Genomic DNA, 26,286 nt, shown 5'->3' with positions numbered 1-26,286 from the left:
TTATAAACACTATGTTACACATTGCTTACTCCTAGCGTCAGTTTTATAAACACCACTTTGCGTTACACATTGTTTACTCCTAATGTTAGTTTTATAAACATCATTTTGTGTTACACATTGTTTACTCTTAGTGTCAGTTTTATAAACACTATGTTACACATTGCTTACTCCTAGCGTCAGTTTTATAAACACCACTTTGTGTTACACATTGTTTACTCCTAATGTTAGTTTTATAAACATCATTTTGTGTTACACATTGTTTACTCTTAGTGTCAGTTTTATAAACACTATGTTACACATTGTTCACTCCACGTTTCAATTTTATAAACACCATTTTACCTTACCCATTGCTTACTCCTAGCGTCAGTTTTATAAACTATTTAAGGTTACACATTGTCTGCTCCTAGTGTCGCTTTAATAAACACCGCTTTGTATTACACATTGTTTACTCCTAATGTCAGTTTTATGAACACCATTTTGTGTTACACATTGTTTATTCCTAGTGTCAGTTTTATAAACTATTTCATATTACACATTCTTTACTCCTATTGTCAATTTTATTAACAATACTCCATGTTACACATTGTTTACTCCTAGTGTCAGTTTTATATACTCTACTTCATGTCACACATTGTGTACTCCTAGTGTCAGTTTTATATACTCTACTTCATGTCACACATTGTGTACTCCTAGTGTCAGTTTTATATACTCTACTTCATGTCACACATTGTGTACTCCTAGTGTCAGTTTTTAAACTATTTCATATTACACATTGTTTACTCCTAGTGTCGGTGCTATAAGTACTACTTCATGTTACACATTGTTTACTCCTTGTGTCAGTTTTATAAACACTGCGTCATGTTACCCTGTTATTTAATAATATTAATTTACTACTATTGAAACTTTTTCGCTTTACCACTATAATTAGTTTGTACCGTTGATAAGAATCACGTCAAACGTTCAGACACGTGAAACAGATATGAAGACAGCTTTACTCATTAGGGTGTTGTTTGACGGTATTATTAATGCTTACACATAATATTGTGTTTTAATTAACGAGACTTTGTAAAGCTCTCAACTTCGCTCATTCCTTTCGAGACTGGGTGCTGTTTATCACGTGGATCGTGAACACTCCCACTATCACAGATTGTCTTGCAAGTTCCACGAATATCGACCTAGAAACGAAGTACATATAACCACTTACAAATTATTAAACATCTTTTGGCGTTGGTGGATAAAACGCTGCAGTAATCATTAGTTTACACCAGTAATGTGTAATTGTTTTTGTAATTATTCTAGAACTGCTGATACTTCTGTTTGCTCGTGCAAAGAAATATATAATCGTTAATGAGTTCATGACACACGTGCGAGTTTGCTGTAACTATTGAAATGCCACACTTTTGTTATAGTACTTTTGATGTCTCCAGTGACCTGGAATTTACATTTAATTCAGGTACACATAACAATCTTACGAGAAGATTTTTCCTTATAATTACTCAGCATTTCTCTAGTTCGGTGCTTGTGTCACTGGAGAGGAGTTGAACAGAAACATGAATATATTTTATGAAGTAACACCAGAGTGAAACGCCGAAAACTAACGAAGCAATAAAATCCAACTACTTATACTGCATATATAAATAAAGTTTCGGATAACCATTTGTCTCGCCTTACATGGGCTGGTGGTTAGGACACTCAACCAGAATATTGACGATCACAGGTTCCAACCGCTGTCAACGAACATGCTCGCCCTTTCAGCCGTGATGGCGGTATAATGTTTCGATATATCCAACTATTCGTTGTAAAACAGTAGCTCATGAGTTGGCGGTGGGTGGTGTTTACGACTTCCCTTCCTGTGGTCTGTCACTCCTTAATTAGGGACAAATTACAAACAATCCAAACTCATGCACAATTCTGTTAGTTTCCTGGTCAATAATTTATCCGAAACAAAAGACCAAACTGAAACGCTATTTTTTAATATCTTGTTCCTCAGACATCCATAGTTAACACGTGGATATCTTGTTCCTCAGACATCCATAACTAGCACATGTATATCTTGCTGTCAGTTATCCTATTCGGCCTTGTTATGCCCTTTCCTTTCAAGGTATTCCAAGATAAAAAGAATAACCGACCCTTGACCTACAGTGTGTGGAAATGGTATTCGATCTGATATTAATATAGAATTCTTACTTCCTACGATGTATCCAAGCGTTATAAAAGGCAGGATTATATTAACGAGAAAAGAAGCAGTTAATAACTCAGTACATTAGCGTCTAAAGCAACTTTAAAAGTTGCAAGAAAATTATTGTCTTTGTCCATGAAAAACGTGCCTTAAGTTATTTTCTCTGAATATTCTAGTTGAATTACAGAAATAGCAGTATTGAACCAAAGAGAGAGAAGCGACGCGAGAACAGTGTTAACCGATCGGTTGACTCAAACAATCTTTGTTTGTATCGATCAACCAGACAACACTTGGAGCACAAACCAGGTTATCTGATGTTGAATTTTAACGATGAAGAAATGGTATTACTTATGAGGACGGTGTGGACTGTTTAATTCTTTTTATATCTAACTTATTATTTTTAACCTAGAAACTGATACACGTATCTTTGACGTCATATACTTAAACAGTACGACACGCCCATGACGCGAGAAATTGCTTGCTAAAATAAGTAATATCTTTTTCTTCCAGACTAGGTTTCGAACCAGTGTTGCACTGATTTGAATAACGCTTATAATTATGTTATCCACAATGTTGATTATAGGCTTTATAAGTTTAAACGATTTAAAACACGTGAGGTAATTTTTGTGAATGTCTATTTTAACTAGAGCATAAACTAATACAGATTAAGACTAGTCTCAACATTTCTATAGTTTATAATGCTTCTATGCTTATCACAGGTTATTCTTACGTAGTTATTATTATCGGTAGTTTTTGTTAAATAATTTACGTCTGCCTTTGGTTTTCAGAATATCCTTTTCTATACTTTAAATTGAAACTTGTTTTAGTTTTTTATTGGATAGTGCAAGACATCTTTACTGAGCCTAAATAACACGGAAGAACAGTAAAAATGTCTTTATATTTCGTTTCTAAAGCTGATGTCTAACACAAGACACAATACACAAATACCGGTTTCAAGAGTGTAATATATTTTGTAGTATTTCTTTAATAACCCTGGTAACTCCAAGAATATACTGGACTTCGTGTTTCCTTATTGTTTTGAATTTCGCGCAAAGCTACTCAAGGGCTATCTGTGCTAAGAGAATGAAGTTTTAGTAGTAAAATAAAAACAAAATCACATATTAATTGTTTTGTAGATAAAGATAACCAATAAACGTTTTGGTACAGGTGACAAAATATTAGTTTTAAATATCAGGTTGACATTCGTATGAACGTTATCGATGACAGAATGAGTTGATTTTAGAAGTTATGATGTACGTACCTCCTCCTGAAATTCACGGTGTAACTAAATTATTGAGAATATGGTTTGTTTCTTTTCATCACACATCACCGTGTTACCCAGCTTTTCTTGCTTCTAGTGGAATCTTTTCGATTTCTCAACTTCTGCTGATTTTTTACAAATGCTGCTTTACACGCCCTTACATGTCGGACTGCTCAACTTCAATGATTACCTCATGTTTATAGACATCTCTTGGTTCCCAGTAGTTTCTGTGTAGGACGTCGACATGGTGACGCAAAAGTTGTTTTTAAATGTTACTAAGTAGAAAATTCGGTGTGGTGTCGTAAAATAACCATTCTAGTTTTGTTTAATGAAAGGTTGCTATGTAGAATAACGTGGAACAAAACAAAAGACAATGTTGTTTGAAACTTCATTATTTAGGTAATCCTATATTCGAAATGTTAAGTTAACAGCATTAGTGTCTAAACGGTTAATATTTGGTTCAAATTTCACAACCCCCCCAAACTTCCATACGTTCAACTGACTATATTTTCCTGTATACTTTACGATTTACTACAACAAATCTCAAGTTACGGGCATTTTGTTAACATCTGATTGTATGTAATGAACTCTGTCCTTCTCTAGCCACACTCTTTAAATTCATATGAAGTATCAACCAGTCTGTTTAGATTCGAATGAAGTGTTAACTAGTTTATTTAGATCCATGTGAAGTATCAGCCAATCATTTACAGCTCTATTTAGATCCATGTAACATGTCAACCAACCATTTACTAGTTTGTTTAGATCCGTTTGATTTGTCAGCCAATCATTGACAAGTCTGTTTAGATTTGTTTTACGTGTCAGCCAATCATTGACAACTTTGTTTAGATTCGTGTGATGTGTCAGCCAATAATTAACAAATATGACATTTTTCAAAGAATATATTTTATTTTATTCCGTGAAACATTGGTTTTTAACTCCACTTTATTACCAACAACTGATCAATAAAAAAACAGTTCTTCAAATCTTAGAAAAATAAACAAACAAAAATAGAGGTCGTAGGCTTGAGACTACATCTCTACTTACTATATGTAGGCCTAACGCTATTCCTTAACCTACTGTCTGTAAGCCTAAGAGCTATATTTATGCTGCTGTGATGTGCTTAGACTGGTTCTTAACCAGGACAGGTAAATTATGATACCAACTTGTTTGTATCTTAAGGAAGAGATATTTGTTGAGGTAGTACCAACACGGCTCATGGGGAGTAGCTTGCCTATCAGATACAACTTTCATCAGCAAGCCTAAGGTGTCTGTTGGTAAGTCCCGTGTAGTACAGTTAGCAACATATTGTAGAAGTAGGAACATCTGTGAGAATCAAGTTTTGAAATGAGGTTAATTACAAATAAGAACATTGATAGTATATTGACACAAGCAAACAACTGTCAACACCTTACTGATGTATCCATATTCTAACTATATGTTATCAGTTCACAGGATTATAGCTGGAAAAGTAGCATGGTGACAATAAAAGCCATCTTATTTTATCAGTTAAGAAACGAGAATGTAACGATAAAAATCAATATACCATGTTTCTTTGTTTTCTACTAGGATGTATCGATTTTCAAGCTACCCCGAATTCGATCGTGTAAAAATCAAGCATACAATGCATGAGCTTGTAATATTCCTAGCAGTATTCCCAAGTAGGTCAACAGTACGTTTACGGATTTAAAACGCTACAGTCCTGGGTTCGATTTTCCTCTGTGGAAAGCGCGCAGATAGCCAATCTTGTTTCTTTGTGCTAAAATAGTTCTAGGGCTATAGGAACAAAGATACACGTGTAACAACATTTATCAACGTCTGTGTAGTAATAAAATGTGCAAGATATTAATTTTTAAAAACGTAAAATCAGTGAACTTACATCTAATTCCGACGTCAATAAAATGTTGGTTGTATTCTTTAACGTATAGTTACTATTGTTTTGTGACACGTGGTTCCTAGTTGTGTTTCATATCACGTGGGTCTTAGGTATGTTTTTGGGGCAGCTGGGCTCTACTTTAGTTTAGTGAGTAGGCAAGTTGGTTAAAATATTTATTCTTGAATTCTGCACCAGTTTTTTTCTTCTTGAGGTCACAACAGTTTTAGTCTTTGCAGATTAAAACTATCTTCAAATTGTGTCACAGAGACTTTGGTGGAATATGTAGCTTTACAAAAAACACAACAGTGTTTTTCCTCACTCTTTTAGAAGTTCCCCGGTGGGACAGCGGTAAGTCTTTGGATGTAAAACACTAAAATCAGGGGTTCGATTCCCCTTAGCGGACACAGCGGATAGCGCGGTATGACTCTGCTACAAGAAAACACACTCTTTTGGAAACTTCTATAAACACTTGTGTTATGGTTCACCAGAATCATGTTCCTTCTGTTCCTATGTTCATGATCTTGCTAATTCTTGAGTTATTGAATGATGAAGAAATATGATTTTTCATTGTTACTCGTTATCCAAGTATGACATCCTAAAATATTCAACCTGATGAGTGTAAATATTATGTTTGTTAGATTAAGAATAGTGTGATACGAAACCTCATTTTAATTACAGAACCATTGTTTATTATTCATAGAACCAAAGGAGTAAGAGTTTGACCCAAATTGACTGCTTAGATACCGCGAAAACTGACGTCATTGGATCAGACATGAATAGTAAAACTGAAATGGTAAATACTGTGGACTTTCTAAACAATCTTCCAATCATAAGTGGTAAGTACTGTGGACTTTCTAAACGATCTTCCAATCAATAGCGGTAACTACTGTGGACTTTCTAAACGATCTTCCAATCAATAGTGGTAACTACTGTGGACTTTCTAAACAATCTTCCAATCAAATGTGGTAAGTACTGTGGACTTTCTAAACAATCTTCCAATCAAAAGTGGTAAGTACTGTTGACTTTCTAAACAATCTTCCAATCAAAAGTGGTAAGTACTGTCGACTTTCTAAATAATCTTCCAATCAAAAGTGGTATCACTGTTTATAATTCATCATTAAACATGTATCTCTTAAAATTATTAAAATATGTAGTAAATAATACAGTTTAAAATCCATAGTATAATAGCACAGTTTAAAACAATACTGAAGTAATAGCACAATTTATAATACGTAGTCAGCTAATAACACAGTTTAAAACAGTAGTCAGATAGTAAATGAAGAAAGTAAGAATTGATGGAGAGAGATAGAGGGTTTGTAACGGTAGAGGAGCTAGTGAAATGAAGAAAGTTGGGTTTGTTTTGTTTTGAATTTCGCGCAAAGCTACACGAGGACTGTCTGCGCTAGCCGTTCCTAATTTAGCCAATTCTTGGGCTAATTTTTTACCAACGAATAGTGGGGCTGATCATCACATTATAATGCACCCACGGCTGAAAGAGCGAACATGTTTAGTATTATGGAGATTCAAATTCGCGACCCACATATTACGAGTCGAGTGCCTTAACCACCTGGCTGTGCCGTGCCTGAAATGAAGAAAGAACAGAGAGTGTGTGTAAGACAACAGAGGAAACTAGTAAAATGTAGACTAAAGGGCAGTGTGTGTAAGTCGATATAGGGAGCTAGTGAAATAGAGAGAATAAGTTTGTCTGTTTGTTTTTTTTAATTTCGCACAAAGCTACTCGAGGACTATCTGTGTTAGCCGCCCCTAATTTAGCAATGTAAGACTAGAGGGAAGGCAGCTAGTCATCACCACCCACCGCCAACTCTTGGGCTACTCTTCTACCAACGAATAGTGGGATTGACAGTCACATTATAACGCCCCCACGGCTGAAAGGGCGAGCACATTTGGTGCGACGGGGATGCGAACCCGCGACCCTCAGATTACGAGTCTTAACCCACCTGGCCATGCCGGGCCGAGAGAAGTAAGAACTAAAACTGTGTAAGGCTACACAGGGTGAAAATAAAATGAAGAAAATAAGAACTGACAGTGAGGGAGCGTGTGTACAACGATAGAGGGAGCTAGTGAAATAAAGTAAGAACTAAAACTGTGTAAGGCTACACAGGGTGAAAATAAAATGAAGAAAATAAGAACTGACAGTGAGGGAGCGTGTGTACAACGATAGAGGGAGCTAGTGAAATAAAGTAAGAACTAAAACTGTGTAAGGCTACACAGGGTGATAATAAAATGAAGAAAATAAGAACTGACAGTGAGGGAGCGTGTGTACAACGATAGAGGGAGCTAGTGAAATAAAGTAAGAACTTAGAGTGTAAGTCGATATAGATTGCTAGGGTTTTTTACCTTAAAGGTGTATTTATTTCTTAACCAACCAGTCACTAAGTTCGAGTTAACCAGTTATCGATAATTAAAGAAATAACGAAGTGAAGACTGTTTTTAGACGTTTCGTTAAACATTTTAACAGACTAAACCACTGTTTCTGCAAATGTAATACTGACATACACCACGTGTTATTTACACCCGTCTGAATACGAGTAGGTTGTGATGTATACCCGAGGTCAGTGACCTTGTCTTTCTCGGTTCATTCCCATTTGTTTGCTCTTTGTTTAAATATATCGAACATATACCACTTTTAATGCTACTGACCTTACAACGCAAATAGTCTAATAATAAGTATTAAAAATGTTAAATGAACATCTAATATTTGGTAATTAGCATAGTACTTGTAATATTAGATACGTCAGGCCAACTATTGATGTTCGATAGTTAACACAGTACTTGTAATATTAGACACGTCAGGGTAACTACTGGTGTTGGATAGTTAACATAATACTTGTGATATTAGACACTTTAGGCTAACTACTGGTGTTCAATAGTTAACATAGTACTTGTAATATTAGACACGTCAGGGTAACTACTGGTGTTGGATAGTTAACATAATACTTGAGGTCATATAACACACATCAACTTAACTACTGATGCTGGAGAGTTAACATAATACTTGTAATATTAGACACCTCACGCTAACTACTGATGTTGGATAGTTAACATAATACTTCAGGTAATATAACACATATCAGGTTAACTGCTGATGTTTTTCTCTTACTTGTTACCTTACATGATATTTGTGTTTTTCAGACTTTGAGCTCTGATCATTTTGTGGTCACTTTAGAAATGGTTGGTGAAGACGAGAAGGAAAGATTACCAGCTCTCAGTGGGGTTAGACTACGGTGAGTTCTGACTGTTGTTATCCATCGTTATATATTGTTCTGCACACAAGACATTCTCATCCGGAATATTCGATAAACAGATGTTATCCTGAAACTGTAACGTAATGTTTCGGATGAGACGAGAATAGTTTAATATTGTCAATAGCTTATGTATTGTCAACAGAAACCACGCGAGATGATGAACTATTTATCTTAATTGTAAATTTTGCCTTGTGTCTTACGTTTCTTCATATCGTAACGTTAAACTCAAAAATGTATCAAGACTAAAACTAGTTTCTAAGTGTACTAACCATTTTGCATGAAATTACTCTGACTAAAATTAATTTCCAAGTATATTAAGTGTTATTGTATTAACAAGTACACTGTTCCCATCGGCTCAGCGATGAACCTAAGGGTTTATAACGCTATAAATTGGGTTTCGATTCTCATGGCAGACAAAGCACTATGTAGCTTTGAGCTTATCAACAAAGTTTTATTTATTGTTCAAAATTTATATTAATTTTCTAGTGTACCAAATCCCCTGGTGGGTCAGCGGAAAGCCTGGTCATTAGGAAGCTGTGATATGAAATACAAATAATTAGTATTTCAATCTATGTTCACTTCCTGTTGCTGCTGTCTTACAGTAAGCTTAAGGTGCAGGCTGTGAAACTGAACCAGACGTTTATCAGTACGTCAGTGGTGAACCTTTGTACCAGACGTCCAGGAAGATTATATCCTGTTTCAGCTATGGAGCCGTGACAGTACTGTGGGTGGTGTTCATTAGCTGCCTCCCCCCTTTACCCTAGTCTATCACATCAAAATTAGGTACGGCTGGAACAGTTAGACCCTGAGTAACTTAGCTCGAAACCCAACAAACCTCTGATATTACATTTGTTCACGTCGAGTGACGTCATGCCCTGTTCAGCAGCGTACACTGATGACTGGTTTAGATCCTTACTAGTGTAAGACAGCTTGTATTTATAGTGTCGTGTATACAGAACATAAGCTAGGATCTGCTTGGAGAATGCCAACCCGGAATTTCTGTAATAATATATAAACACTCATGGATATTATGTATTCCTTTTCTTTTGACTTTATACAATTGTCGTCCTGTCTATATAATCGAATCCATATTGATGTTGGATTTGTATGATATAATTCCTATTAATCTTGTCTTTGTGAATTTATATGATATAATCCGTATCAGTCTTGTCCATTTGGCTTTATGTTATATACTCTGTTTAAATATTTTGCAACTTTTTTACTAATAATCGAATAGTCATTTATATATTACTAAACTACACAGTCAGTTACAGGACGATAACAAATACGTCACTATTAAATAATTAACCATTTCTAAAAGACAGTTTCCTGGAAACACCACTGTTAGGGTAGAGCAAAAAGTTGTACTAACAAACAAAGTTCTTGGAGTGTCCTATCGCGGTCACTGGCAGTTTTTATATTTTATGAAACACCATTGTTAGGGTAAAGCAGTAAGTTGTAGTAACAAACAAAGTTCCAGGACTGTCCTGTCGTGGTCAGTGGCAGTTTTTATATCTTATAAAACACTATTGTTAGGGTAGATTAGAAAGTTGTACTAACAAACAAAGTTCCTGGAGTGTCCTGTCTGTGGTCGATGGCAGTCTTTATACCCAATGAAACACCACTGTTCAGGTAAAGCAGAAAGTTGTAATAACAAACAAAGTTCCAGGAGTGTCCTATCGCGGTCACTGGCAGTTTTTATATTTTATGAAACACCATTGTTAGGGTAGAGTAGAAAGTTGTAGTAACAAACAAAGTTCCGGGAGTGCCCTATCGTGGTCTGTGGCAGACTTTATATCTTATGAAACACTACTATTAGGGTAAAGCAGAGAGTTATAGTAACAAGCTAAGTCCCAGGAGTGTCATATCGTGGTCAGTGGCAGTTTTTATGTTATGATACACCATTGTTAGAGTAAAGCAGAAAGTTGTAGTAATAAAGTTACAGTAATGCCCTGTCATTGGTCGATGGCAGATTTTATATCTTATGAAACACCACTGTTAAGGTATAGTAGAAAGTTGTAGTAACAAACAAAGTTCTAGGAGTGTCCTGTCTGTGGTCGGTGGCAGGTTTTATATGTTATGAAACACCACAGTTAGGGTAAAGCAGAGAGTTATAGTAATAAGCTAAGTCGCAGGAGTGACCTATCGTAGTTAGTGGCCGTTTGTTATATATTATGAAACACTACTCTTAGGGTAAAGCAGAAATTTGTAGTAACAAACAAACTTCCTGGAGTGTTATACCGTGATCAGTGGCAATCTTTATAACTTATGAAACACCATTGTTAGGGCAAAGCAGAAAGTTGTAGTAACGTAGTTCCAGGAACATCCTGTCTGTGGTCGGTGGCAGTCTTTATACACTGCTGGCCAAAAATCTTAAGGCTAATGAACTTAAAGAAAAAATATGTATTTTGCGTTGTTAGACTTAACCACTTATTTGAGTAGAGCTTCGAAAGGAAGAATATAAGAAAAGGGAAAATCAAAACAAAAAACCTTTTTAGCATTTAATAGGGAAAATGTGAACACTATGAAATTAGCTTAAATACTAGCTGGTCACAAGTTTAAGACCATACCAAAAAAAAGTCCAAAACAGGGTAGGAAATGCCTAACAAGAGGTCTCATTAGTGAGTTCCACGGCCGTCATTGCGAATAACTGCAAACATTCGCTTTGGCATGGTCGATATAAACGTTTGCAGAAGGCTGGCTGGAATGTTATTCCAAGTGGTGAAGATGGCTTTGCGAAGATCATGCACTGTTTGGAGTTGACGTCCATTTCTATAGACTTCCCTTGACATCCACCCCCAAACATTTTCAATGGGGTTCAGTTCGGGCAACACACTGGATGGTCCAAAAGAATCACGTTATTCGCCATGAAAAATTCCTTTGTCCTGCGGGCATTGTGGATTGCAGTATTGTCCTGCTGAAAGATCCAGTCATTTTCACACAAGAGATGGCCTTTAGTCAATAAGGATGCTCTCTCCAATATATCATTGTAGCTAGCTGCTGTTTGACACCCCTGTATAACCTGAAGCTCCATTGTTCCATGGAAGAAGAAAGCACCTCAGATCGAAACAGAACCTCTTCCACTGTGCCGTGTAGAAAATGTCACCGGTGGGATATCCTTATCGTGTTAGGATAAATCAGAAAGTAGTAGTAACAAACAAAGTTCCAGAGTTCCCTATCTGTGGTCGGTGGCAGTCTTTATATTTTATGAAACACTACTGTTAGGGTAATACAGAAAGTTGTATAACAAAAAAAGTTCCAGAGTTCCCTATCTGTGGTCAGTGGCAGTTTTTATATTTTATAATATATGTTTTTGAAATAATTGTTTAATAGTTGTGATTTTTCAGCATTTAGTTGAATTGTTCAGGCAGTTAGTTAATTTAAAATAATTAATGTAATATCTCTCATTAACAAAATGGATTTAGTAAATTAGTTTTGGTTTTGTGGTACGTATATTTATCAACAAACTTGGGACACTTGAGAATAGTTTTAAATGTTTAACGGCAGGTTTATTGTAGTCATTATTTTATAACAGTGTACGTGTTAAAGGTCCATCATGACATAATATCTACTTGTTGTGAATTTTTAGTAGTACACAACCAGAATCCTGCCCCACCCCCATGGGACAGCGGTATATCTGCGGACTCACCAAGTTTAAAAAAACAACAACAGAGTCCTGTCTTTTTAGATAAAGCAGTGGAACACGCTGTGCTGCATTCCGATTGGCTGAAAGTTCTGCCATTGCGTTGATATAGAATTAAAAAGGGCGTTCCTTGTGAAATGCTTTGTTTGAGAACTCAAAGAATTTCTTTAATGGTGAGAGTGGTTAATCCAGGTGAACCCCTTTCAGAAAAACTATACAGGGTAATCCAAAATTATCTTTCACATTTTAAGATGTAATAATTAAAGCCAGGAAGTTGTAACGCCATATAAAGTTCTACTCAAACAGTTGTTTTTCTTTCAATCCAAAGGGTAGTATTATCCTATAAGATTGCAATCCTGCAAAATATGGGCTCAAAGCGTCGTTTGGCCAATTCTCTGGCCTCCGCGTTCATCATAGGTCATTCTACTAGAGTTAAAGACCTGGATCACGGATGATGTCGCCACTGTAACCGTAGGCGTGTTGCAGCGAACGTGGACTGAAATCGAACGTGGTTTAGATGTGTCGATAGCCACTAGTGGTTAACATAAAGAATTAAACAGACATGTCATTACAACGTAAGATGTATGATTTTATTCCTTCAGTTATTTAACTGTTAAATTATGAAATAGAAAAGATAATTTTGGACACCCCGTATAGTTTAACTCAAATTATAACGAGAAATGTTTTAAATACATAATTACTGTTATTAACAGTTGTACATTGTTGGACTGATACTAACGCCGGAACACTACACCCCTGGAGGAAATGAAGAGTCAAATCTTTCGGATAACCGTTGTCATGTATTCTGAATTAGATATGAATGTAACGATTAATCTGTCCAAATAAATGTCAACAGGCGTGTATGTGTCTGTATATTTGTTCCCTGTACGTTTTACATTTCTTGTTCAATCAGCGCTAAACTTGACACAGTGATACAGGATGACATGTAGGTCATGGGGTTTTCGACCCCCACTCTCTCTAATTTCGGAAAACTACGATCTTTGTATGTCTCTCAGCACCAGAATGAACTATGTAATCACTGTTGTTAGAATTCTTGAAAAAGTTGTCTTTCTTTTTAGTACTGGTACCTTTATGTATTTTAATTTAACTTTTAATGTTTACTGTGTTAAGAAAACAAATAGAAGTGCAATTTCTTACCTTATTTTATAAATGAATTTTTATTTCACTTATCCAAGGGACGGGTATTCCAGCTAGTTAACCTGTAAATTGCTGGATAAATGTATTAGTTCAGTGCAGTAATTACACTAGCTGTGTTTCGGTGCAGTAATTACACTAGCTGTGTTTCGGTGCAGTAATTACACTAGCTGTGTTTCGGTACAGTAATTACACTAGCTGTGTTTCGGTACAGTAATTACACTAGCTGTGTTTCGGTGCAGTAATTACACTAGTTGTGTTTCAGTACAAATAGTTTTGAAATAAAAACTAAAGATTTTCCACAGTTTTCTTACAATAATTTTCGACTTTATCTAGGTGAAGAGTGATTATCCTGTTAGCTTAGATTATTACTTCATGTTTTGTTAGAGCCAAATTTTAAGGCACTTCATCCTGATTAAAGCACACACTATCTTTTATCACTCCGAAACAAGACGAACAGCGTCGCTATAGTAACTGATCGATCATAAAAGAAAACGACAACTGATAAATTCGTGACGTAATTTCCACCACATTTTGTTATGGTAAGGAAGCTGTTGTGTAAGTTCTTTCTGTTGTAAGAATTACCTCATCAGTTTTAAAGGATCGGTTTTTTAGTAACTAAATATATTCTTGGTGAAAACCTCGCGGGGAAATAAAACTCTTCGTTTCGTGCTGTGAGTCGATAAATGTGAGATCTCGAAAACTTCAGTTTATTTTTTAATCTGGATAACGATGTAGTACAATGAATATTTACACTAGATCTACAGTTTGTGGTGTGAATAGTTGTTTAAGTTTCGTAGTTTTATTTGAGTACATGTTCACACTAGATCTACATGTAAAGATTGTGGTGTGAATAGTTGTTTATGTTTCGTAGTTTTATTTGAGTACATGTTCACACTAGGTCTACATGTAAAGTTTGTGGTGTGAATAGTTGTTTAAGTTTCGTAGTTTTATTTGAGTACATGTTCACACTAGATCTACATGTAAAGTTTGTGGTGTGAATAGTTGTTTAAGTTTCGTAGTTTTATTTCAGTACATGTTCACACTAGATCTACATGTAAAGTTTGTGGTGTGTATAGTTGTTTAAGTTTCGTAGTTTTATTTGAGTACATGTTCACACTAGATCTACATGTAAAGTTTGTGGTGTGTATAGTTGTTTAAGTTTCGTAGTTTTATTTGAGTACATGTTCACACTAGGTCTACATGTAAAGTTTGTGGTGTGTATAGTTGTTTAAGTTTCGTAGTTTCAGTTGAGTACAATACATGTTCACACTAGACTTACATGTAAAGTTGTGGTGTCAGGACTTTAATAATAGTTTCAGCTCTATCTGTTTACTATCATGGTGATACATCAACTTTATTGGAACAGCTGTTTTACAAATTATCACCAAAAACTAACATTTCTTACTAACATCTGCCCCACACATTCTAGAAACTCTGTTCTATATTTCATTTTTGTATTCCTAACTTTTTCATTTTATTTATGTTTTTCAGAGAAGCCATCCAAAGGCTACTTGACAAACGAGGTCTTGACCTCGACGTCCACAACATATCCATCTTTCTGGCTTCTTCCAACACGCCTCTACCTTCGGACCGAGACTGTTTTCTATTTGGTGGTAAACATCTTCGGATACGAGGTTAGATTTATTTAATTTTTAACTCTTTCTTCTATGTGTATTTTTATTCCAGACAACACTGGATATTAGTTTTCTTAGCCTTACTTTTTGGACAACCCAGGATACTATATAAGTTTTGTTAGCTTTACTTCGTCGACAACTCTAGATACGATATTAGTTTTGTTAGCTTTACTTTGTCGACAACTCAGGATACAATATTAGGTTTGTTCGTTTTACTATGTCGACAACCCTGGTCACGATATTAGTGTTGTTAGCTTTACTTTGTGAACAATTCTAAATAAGATACTAATTTTGTTAGTTTTACTTTGTGAACAACCCTGGATACGATATTAGTGTTGTTAGCCTTATTTTGTGGACAACCCAGGATACTGTGCTATATTTACACTACTTTATCTAGAATCAATCCAGGATATTAGATTACGTTTCGTTTTAGTACTTTCCTTATTTCAAGACTGGACTGTTCTCTTCCTTTCGTATCTTAGTTATTTGTAACAGCAGGTGTTTAGTTGGTTTTAAATACACCATTTCTTTAATTCGTTGAATCTTGAAGTTTGATTACACATATCTGTTTGTACACAGTTAATTATGGACGGTTACAGACATGTATGATTTTTAGTTTGTTATAAAAGGAAATACTTTGTAAACCTTTATTTTAAGACTTCTACTACTGACACGTCATACAATTCGTTTTAAAATACAGAAACCACGTTATAAGAACACGTCTTTGTTTTGAAATAAGGTTTTTGTCCACATTGTTTTAATTATAACAGGAATTTTATCGTTCGCTTTCCTTTCTGTTGATTTTTTATTGATTCTACATACTGTTTCTGAATAGTACAATTTAAATTAAAATAATTTTAGTTTCTAACTTTTGTAAAATTACGAATAAATGTGGTTTGTTAGAGTTAGATGTAGAAGAACCAATCAGCGCTATCCTTTAGACGTAGAAGAACTAATCAGCACCGTTGTTTAGATTTAGAAGAACCAATCAGTATTATGTATCAAATGTAGAAGAACCAATCAACACTGTCAATTAGATGTAGAAGAATCAATCAGCATTATTTTTTTAAATGTAGAATAACCAATCAACATCATTTATTAAATTTAAAACAAAAGTATTTATTTTCTTCATTCATTAATTGTTTCTTTCGGTCATAGAATTTTCACGTTAAGAATATTCTCCGTAGTACATTTGTAACGCACTGTTTTTTAGTTTCGTTAAAATAAAGCTGTTTAAATTTACAGTTATACTTGAGTATATCTCCCTTAGTAAGAAAGTCAGTAGAGATTTTAATTAGATCAATGGTGTAATAGTGATGAGGTCTAATAACTTTATTCACCTGGATATGTTTTACTGTCTTCTTTAAGACTAGATAAACTGGTTCATTTAGTTTAATGGCGACGTTTCACTGTGTTCAATACTGTCTTTATTAATACTGGTTAAACTGGTTGATTTATTTTTATAGCGACGTTTCACAGTGTTAATCTTGTCTTCCTTAAGACTGGTTAATCTGGTTGATTATGTTTAATGGCGACATTTCCTATCTTCCTTAAGACTGATTAAACTGTTTGATGACGACGTTTCACTTTTTTAATATTGCCATCCTGTTAGAATCATGCTTCCATTAAAATAGGTGAGTACTAGATGGTCAGTCCCAGGGGTTCCAGTGAGAGGTGTTGATTCCATGAATGTTTATCTTGCAGGAGTCAGTTTAGAGTTCTTTAACTGATAAGTGTCCAACCAGTGTTTTACTGCTTTTGAAGAAGAAACCATTTGTAGCTACTATGATATTAAAATGACTGCCATCCTTGACCTCTATATTGGTGCTGAAATACATTTTCTGCTTTTCTCTCTATCCAATCTTTGTAATTTTTGTCCAGGGTAATTTCTCGAAATTCCAGTGATGCCAGATGTTTTTCCATATAGGTTTCAGTTGTCTGAGATCTGGCGGTGACCAGTTATCTGAATGGTGGTTGCAAAGCAATTATTGTCTCAACCTCCTTGGTTACTTACCTGCGGAGTCCTTGTAAGAATAGAATGTACCAATTGAAAAGTTCCGTGTCTTAATGATGGAATTCATAGAGACTGTAATTAGAATTTTGCTTGTTAGCACTGTTGTTGTTGTTACGTAAAACATAAAAGTTCTAATGGAGGTTGGGTAAAGTACATCTCGTGAATATTCTTTTATTGGTGCCCCGAATGTTTTAAACGTAGTGAACAATCCATAATGGAGTTGGTAAGACTTTGGTAGAGCATAAGCACACGATGCTTTAACTTGTGCATTGATGACTTTGGTAGTTCTTGGCATGGTGTTCACGTAGCCATAGAATTCGTTTGTTTTCACCACGGACACATTAGTTAATGCACCTGCTTGTGTTTGTTTGTTTGTTTGTTTGTTTTGGAATTGTGCACACAGCTACTCGAGGGCTATCCACCTGCTTGTGAAAACCATGTCTAAATCTTCATCAGTAACATTATCACCGTAAATGGCCGAGCTCACAAATAATCATGAGTTTACGAGTTTATGCAGTTATTAGGGCGTAATTTACCTGGAATTTTGTAAGAAGGGTCTGAGGCACCACACATTGATAAACATTCCCATTACAGGATGGGTCAAGATGCCACAAAAAACATAATTTTAGGGTTATTTAGTTTTCTTACTCCACCGTATTCACGTGGGATTTGATACAAAATATACTTTTTTTTTTTACAAGTTCCAGATCCGAAATAATGACAGTTTTGTAATGTTTGTCTTTCATCAGTTAAGCACAATATAGTATTTTCACTTGTATGTAAGCCAATTTAGAGTGGATTTGCTGCTACCTTCCTGCAGGTCCCAAGCAGTGATATAGACAGATTTGTTTCTCTGTGTTTTTCATGGTGTCAAAATTGTTCATGTCTGGATTACTTGATAGGAGTATTGTATTTGCCCACAAATGTTGGCCTCTTTTATTATAATAGTTTCAACCCATTTAAGTTAAGGTTATTGTTAACTGTGTAGTTTATGGCCTATTCTGTGTTTATTTTGCTTCTAAGACTAAGTTAAGAACCCTCTATCCAGTATGAATATATGAAACCTAATGTGACCAACGTTGAAATGTTGAATCAAACACAATAGCTATGTTTATCGGATTATACTTCCATCACATTAAAAAATTGTTTAATTTTACAAACAACCGTAATTTACTCCCATCACCTGGTGATTTTTGAGTTTTGATTGGAAGTTTTAAAACCTGAACTGACCAGGAAATATTTTGACGTTGTTCATTATATCTCAATACACTGGGATAGTGTGGATTTATTAAAAGCATAAATCTAGTACTTCTGTAATCGAAGTGGATTACCTTGGCAACGAGAAAAAGTTATCTACAAAAGGGAATGTTTTATCAATTGTTAGGGGAGTCAATAGAAGCGTTAAGTTCGATCACATAAATTGATCCTGATTCCAGGAGAGCTCCGTTAACAAGCAAACTTTTTATCGAAACGTTTCTAAGAATAACCGAAAGGCAGGTTTATAGTGAACTTTTCTTTATTATCACGCATTAAACTCTGGACTTGTTTCATGATATTCCGTAATGTTGTTTAATACAACGTATTGAAATGTTGGCTGTATCGTGAGAAAGTAACGAAACTTAGTAAACGTTGAAGAATATCATATAACCAGAACTTAGTTAATGTTATAGAATATCATATAACCAGAATTTAGTTAATGTTATAGAATGTCGTGTAACCAGAATTTAGTTAATGTTGTAGAATATCATAACTTTTAACAAACAGTGATAGATATTATAATTATTTTACTTCAACTGAAGTTATTTTTGTAAAACACTTCCGATATTTAATATTTTGTTTCCGTCTTCCAGAAATATATCATAATTTTAAGAACAAGCGAATACAACAACAGATATCAGCAAAGCTAAGCAAATGCTAATTTGTATTCGGTCGAGTTAAGCCAAGAAACATTTAATGGAAATAATAAGAGATTGAAGATTCTTCCAGCTGTAAAGCAAACTGTGGCATACCTTGTTACAACAAACAAACCTAATAAAAACAGAATAAACCGTAAAGATATTCTGTCTTGAAATTGGAAGGGGTAAACACTTGTAAGTGTATAACGTACTGTTACTATATTTTACAATACCGGTTTCTATGTCACTATTTAGCTGTGCCTTTTATACGTGTATTTATTAATAGTAAAGGATACTGTAGAAAGCGGTACTGTCACTCCAGAAAACGGTACAGGAAGTTCAAGCGGCCGGGCTCCAGCCAGTAGAAGTAACAGCGGAAGTAGTTTAGGAAACAAAGATGATAAATTAAGAAAACCGTCAGGGGTAAGTTTTAATATCTAAAGTATATCATAAATTAGTATAGAATAAAATATAACAGTTAGTTTAGTTTAATAATTAACATCTCTGAAAAATTATGGTTGAATATCTTCAAATACAATTTAATTTTTTTTACAAATTAGCAATCTATATCATCCTAGAAAAAAATGTGGTAGTAACAAAACAACAGACGAATTATCTAATATCATGAAACCATAGTTGAAATCGTTTTAAAATAGCCCTATAATTTATAATAATAAAAAGAAATATTATATTAATGAAAAAGAAAATATGAAAAAATAAAAAGTTTATTTGTATAATCATACCAGTCTATTTAAATATTTTAGTTCATGGAATTTTAGATCCATCAAATGCTACAGGATTGGTTTGAAACTTTATAAACGTTGTTTTGGTTTTAATAACGGATATTCTATTATTTAGCTAAGGAAATTTCGAAAACAATATTAATTGTTTTCTGTCACTTAATGAGTTTTTAACATATCAAGAATAACAAAAAACTTACTTATATCAAATTATATATTCTTTCGTCTTCCACAATGAACATTTTTTATTATTATGTTTGGGTTCTAGAACAATCAATGACTCTCATGTCGCGATTGGTCTAGAGAAATCTATAACCAGTAGTTGTCAACATTTTAAACATAAATAAACCTGAACCGATTTCACTGAAAATGATTCACTTACATAAAAGTACATATGACGTTTTGTGGAAACTGTACGTGATGGAGAAAAATAGATATGATTTTCGGATTCAGGGTACAGGAGTTACTGTAGAACATGTAAACATTTTAAGACAGTAAAACCAACGCAGGCCTATGTAATCAATTGTATATTTTGTAAGTCCTGTTACTGTATTTAGTTACATTAGGTTTTTGTCACCGAATGCTAAACAATTGCTGTTTTAGTCTCTGACATATCGAAAAGAAGGGTTTGTTTTGGTAGTCACAGGTGTATTTTATTTTCTAAATGTAACAGCTTGTATGTGTTTTTATTATGTACTTTACCAAGCTCAGTATGTTTGGTGGTGTTTTTTGTTTTGTTTTTCCATCAATACTTCACATGCCTTCAAGGCTTGTAGGTGTTTTGATTTTATAGAAACATTTAAGAATGCCATGTCACCCAGTCCTGGCTTTTACGTAATAGTATTGAAAGGGAATAAAACATATACGAAGGGTGTATAACCACGTAACGACGTGAGCTTACAAGCGCGTGCAGATGTCTGTAAAAGCAATGTCACGAGCTTACCAGAGCGTGAAGCATGTGGACTTAGCGCAAAAGTACCGTGGACGTCAAATACATACTCTAGTGACGTCATGTAGGATTAACTACGTCGATAGATGTCGTGGGTTTTAATCACGTTTTATAATGAAGCTCTCTTTTACGTACTTCATGAAGAAACGACTAATGTTCGTTAAACAGGATATAGAAAACCATTCTGTATTAAACAATGTGAAATAACAACATTACATAAGTTTGTTATAAACGTAAACTTTAAGTGTGAATAAAGTATGAACTTTTGTAAGATTCGTAAATACCTTGAAACTTTAGTAAGTTTAATGAATAATTCATCGGGACCTCTAAAGTAAAGTAAGTTGAATTTGTAATTCACCAGAACTTCTGAAGTGAAGTAAATTGAACATGTAATTCACCAGAATTTCTAAAGTGAGGTAAATTGAATATTTAATTCACTGGGACCTCTAAAGTGAAGCAAGTTAAATATGTAATTCACCGGGACCTCTAAAGTGAAGTAAGTTTAATATGTAATTCATCGGGACGTCTAAAGTGAAGTAATTTGAATATGTAATTCACCAGAACTTCTAAAATGAAGTAAATTGAATATGTAATTCACCGGGACTTCCAAAGTGAAGTAAATTGAATATGTGATTTACCGGGACTTCCAGAGTGAAGTAAATTGAATATGTGATTCACCGGGACTTCCAAACTTAAGTAATTTGAATATGTAATTCACCAGAACTTCTAAAATGAAGTTAATTGAATATGTAATTCACCGGGACTTCTAAAGGCTGTAGAGACACAGTAATAGCAAATTTCGCCATATTATACAACACCGACATAACAAAAGTCCGAGATTATACAGTTTACATTTGACTTAATTTATATGTTAACTGTTATTTAATCTTTATCCAGATTTGGAATTAATGTGGGTAAAGTTTCACAAGAGACGTCTGTACATTGTGTACACCCCACCTTTATACAGTCGATCTTATCTGTTATGTAATGTCTGTGATTATACACCAAACAAGGTTGTTTGTTTTTGGAATTTCGCACAAAGCTACTCGAGAGCTATCTGTGCTAGCCGTCCCTAATTTAACAGTGTAAGACTAGAGGGAAGGCAGCTAGTCATCATCACTCACCGCCAACTCTTGGGCTACTCTTGTACCAACGAATAGTGGAATTCACCCTAACATTATAACGCCCCCACGGCTGGGAGGGCGAGCATGTTTAGCGCGACGCGGGCGCGAACACGCGACCCTCGGATTACGAGTCGCACGCCTTACGCGCTTGGCCATGCCAGGCCTGGCACTAAACAAGCTTTTAGCTGTTGTTTGTGGGAGTTAAAGACTGAACTCGCCCTCCCTTCCCCTCCCCTCCCCTCCCTTCCCTTCCCTTCCCTTCCCTCCAGTGCATAGCGTTTTATATCTGCGGACTTAAACATTAGAAAATGAGTTTCGATACCCATGGTTGGCAGAGCATAGTTAGCCAATCGTGTGGCCGTGTGCTTAACAAACAAGACGAAATCCTAGTTGGATCAGTAATCTTTATCTCCGCGAGTCTTGCTAAAGGACATATTACGATTTTTATAATTTTGGATCGCTAATATCTAGAAAATTTCAGATCTATATCGATGGGACAAGCCACTACTATGTTCGTTAGAAGTCTAGCGGTTCCTTGTTGTTGTGTAACCTTGTCTTTAATAAATGACTGTACTTAAGACAAACCAATTGGAACTCGTTTGGTAACCAAGATATAGTTGTTATTTTATTAAAGGGTTATTGTCGTACGGAAATAACAAAGAAATCTTGAGTGTAGTATGTATTTTCAGCTGAGTAACAAGATAAGAATGGACAAATATGAGTTTCTTTTTCTAGAGTCAACGTGGAGGACGGAAGCAGGGGCTGGTGATATCGACAGAAGAACTGAGTGATTCCACTCAGACAACACCACAGGATTCTACATTGAAATCATCAAAAGGCCGATCAACTCTTAGCAGGAAATCGGGGATTTTCTCCAACACCTCTAAAACTGTGAGTTTGGGTTTAATTATCGTTAGTGCTGCCATCTAGAAATCAGTGATGAGTTAGCAGACATCCTGGGGTATATTACTGAGTGCTTTTAATTGGTTAATCATCACTTCGCGAAGAATCACTTTATTATCGTCAAGACTGAACGTAAACTTTGGAAATATAAAATACTGTTCATTTTTTCCATTATATAGTCTGAACCTCGGATTTAAAAAGTTGAAACGCCCTTCATTTTTCCATTATCTGGGCTGAACCTCACATTTAAAAAGGTGTAACGCCCTTCATTTTTCCGTTATATAATCTAAACCTCGAATTTAAAAAGGTGTAACGCCCTTTATTTTTCCACTATCTGGGCTGAACCTCAGAGTTAAAAAGTTGAAATGCCCTTCAAATTTCCAGGACATTATCACAAGAAAGTTTGTTTTCAAGATAAAGGAATGGTATTTCCACTTTATAACAACACATGTCGATACCCAAATGTTATTTAATAATGAAGAAACGACGTTTTTGTTTGTTATATAGACGTGTACCGCTGGAGTATAGTATACATATAAGACAACAACCACTGACTGTTAATACGCAAACATATGTAGAAACCAAAAACTCGGTTGTTTATCATACATTAGTCCATTTATTATGATAAATGTGACTGAACTCTTGTTCTTTACATTTTAAATTCCACGTTTCTATTACATTTGTGTGAAAAACGTTTCTCCGCTGGAGGCTAGGATTAATGAATCTGGTACAGACAGGTTCGCTAATGAATGATGCTGTATTAACTGGAGGCTACGAGTAATAAATGTTTCTACCCCTGTAGAAATATTTACTCAGCAGTATGGGCTTGTCACGCAGGGAAAACGTAATGACACACAGCAGTAAAAGAGACGGTCTAGTTTACGAAGCAACTCTTTCTGTAATATTAAACACTTTTAATTAACGGATCCAAAACGTTAGTGATATAATATTGTTTACTCAGTATTATAATGTTTCTTTTAATAAAACGTAACATTTTGTACGCTTTAGATATTTAAGTCGTTTTATATAAAACAATAAGATGATGGGCATAATTAGGCTAGCTGGTCGTAAAAAAGTTGAAACATTTTCAGTGTATAATGTTAACCTTTACTAAAAGTATCTGCAGTGCTTTATTATCTCTCTGATTATAAGTTAAGTGAAGAATCTCTATTCCAAGGTTCAGTTTCTAGATCTATTGACTTATTATTGTTAAGATATCAAGAAGAGTTTCCGATCTGGTCAGATGTTACATACTTTCATTAGATTTGTACTGTTATTTTAGATTTTCGCGAAAATAATCTCAAGTACATTATATCTAATGAAAACACCCTTTACCGACTTTAAAACATCAAGACACATAATGATATAATCATGTTTATTCGGATTTAAAATAGTGTCAGATAAAAAAAGTCAAATAAGTTGATCGTTCCATTCATAATGCAAAACATTTGTTCAAGAACAGTTTATCACTGTTTAAACATTGTCGTAAGTTTTAGTGGAAAGAATTGAAAGGTGCAAAACTTTCTGAATTCTTTTGTGTATCATAGTTTATCTGTTTTCCAGATTAAAAAAAAAAATCAGTTGCTGCATAATAATTTGTGGAACGTTTTAGGAAGATTTTTCTTTCGTGTTCCTAGAAGTCCAAACACTATCTTTTGACGAAAAAAATGAGTGATAGTCTAAGTGTTCTTCTAGTAATGTTTCACCACCTTCCTAGTGGCATTTAATTTACAGGAAATATTAACCTGATGAAAATCTGTTATTCTGTAAGGTCTTTACTCTTTATAACTTATTTTTTTATATAAGATAGTACCAGTTGAGGCATGTATCAGAAACTTGGTTATTTTTCAAAATCCTGAATTGTTAAGCCTTGATATTTTTAGCAAACACTCCCCTCTCCTGCTGGTTCAGCAGTAATACTGAAAGCTTCTAAATTACTTGGTTTGATTCCTGCAGAGGGTTCGATACAGAAATCCTATTAACAACAAATGTTTTGGGCTAAAAACATAACAGATGTAATATTATGCCCCCACTGTGAAGCATTGGACTCGAGGCATATTGATTTTTGCCCATCTTTTGTTTGTCTGTCCGAACCCTTCTCAGGGTTGCATGGATGGATGGAATTTCACAAAACTTATAAAAGCACTACATACAAAGTTCTAGATAATAACTTTTGAAAGTCATGGATCAAAGGTCACTTATAAGTAGAAAATCGGCCTCAGTATTATGGGAAAGTATTACATCCTCAAAATGGAAGGGCTTAAACATCTAACCTTTATAAAAAAAACTGTATCACGTCACAATTGATTTCTTAAAATGGAGTAGTCATAAAAACTAAAATGCATTTATCCAGATAGAATACTTCGTTATTATCTACCTATTACGATTTTATTGACGGGTCTGTGAAACCTTATAGGTGTAGCGAGTGTTGGTATCATAAACCTAAAGTAAAAACGTAATGTAGGATCATCTAGCCTAGAGCTAGGTGAGTAAAATTTATCATGAAAGCAAAAATGTCGATCCAGTTTTGAACTTAAATCGTTTCTGAATCAATATATGTTATCACCAACGTTTTTAATCAAAAATAATCCTTTTAATCAACAGGGACTAAATTAACTTGTTAACTGCCAAGTATTTCAGCACCTATGCCGGAGTTTTTTTAATAGCAAAATTTAGTAATTTTTAAAACAAAGGAAATAAGCAACAAATACTATTGTTTCTTTAAGCCAAACTTATAGTAGTACACAAAATGAAGAAATATGTAAAAAACATGAAACGTTTCTAGGTGGCACTGTGTTACCGATCGGCTTGGACGAGTTATCTCGTCTACGGCACTGAACAGGTTAATAAATTAACAAATATTTCTCCAGTTATCTATACGTTTCGTTTTGTACTTTTAGTTCGTAGGCTAACAACGTTACGTTATATTTTTGTTGGTAAGCGACATAAGATAAAACCAATTATTGCAACGTCATGTTACTGTTAGTCCTACTGATTGTTATCAATAATTATTATTTGAATACACCAAATGTTGATTTCATGAATAATCTTAATTTTGATTGGCTCACAAAGAAATTTACCGACGTCTGACTGGCTAGACTTTTTTGCCTCCTTGTTGGTCAAGCTTGATTTCGTAAAATTTATTTATTTCAGTTAACTATGAAATGTAAAGTTAGGGTATAGTATGGGATGTGGGTAGAATACTTGCTCGCTACTACAATATAAAAGTAGTGGAATTGGGAATGATGTTTCGTAAGCATAAATCGTAATTTAAGTTGTATCAGTTACCACACAGGTTTCTAGAGATGCTTGTTTATTTTTGAGGAACCTTCTTTTGTTAAGCAGTTTAAGGCTTTCTGTGTATGTACGTTTGACCATTTTGATATCTGTTGATTGACATGCATATTAAAGTTGTTTGTTTCTCCTTGGTAACATTTAACCAGTGTCGATTGTTTACAAAAAAAAATTAACAAATCGATAAATAAGTAACTTAAGCAAAATTCTGAATGGTTAAGCTAAAACACACTCATAATAGTAGCGTTATTTATATATTTGTTCTTCTATAGCATTACCCGCAGTAAGTTTTGTTTTTTACCACATATTCAGCGATAGTGAAACGGTAATGCGATATAGAAAAATTCATTATT

The 26,286-nt window shown here is 34.6% G+C and overlaps 1 protein-coding gene across 1 annotated transcript in view; it reads left to right on the top strand.

The window, feature by feature from the left end:
* The window catches only part of LOC143230630 (pleckstrin homology domain-containing family G member 5-like), a 107,409-nt gene that overhangs the window by 69,810 nt on the left and 11,313 nt on the right, over positions 1 to 26,286 (top strand). The window contains exons 7-11 of the mRNA XM_076464494.1: positions 6,014 to 6,106; positions 8,467 to 8,558; positions 14,872 to 15,014; positions 19,210 to 19,346; positions 22,472 to 22,627. Of these exons, the coding sequence (XP_076320609.1) occupies positions 6,014 to 6,106; positions 8,467 to 8,558; positions 14,872 to 15,014; positions 19,210 to 19,346; positions 22,472 to 22,627 (621 nt within the window). The remainder of the gene's footprint in view (positions 1 to 6,013; positions 6,107 to 8,466; positions 8,559 to 14,871; positions 15,015 to 19,209; positions 19,347 to 22,471; positions 22,628 to 26,286) is intronic.

The sequence above is a fragment of the Tachypleus tridentatus genome, chromosome 10 (genome assembly GCF_004210375.1).
Source record: "Tachypleus tridentatus isolate NWPU-2018 chromosome 10, ASM421037v1, whole genome shotgun sequence".
NCBI classification, from domain to species: Eukaryota; Metazoa; Arthropoda; class Merostomata; order Xiphosura; family Limulidae; genus Tachypleus; species Tachypleus tridentatus.
The sequence above is the reverse complement of the archived record's forward strand: the minus strand, read 5'-3'. Positions and strand labels throughout refer to the sequence as shown.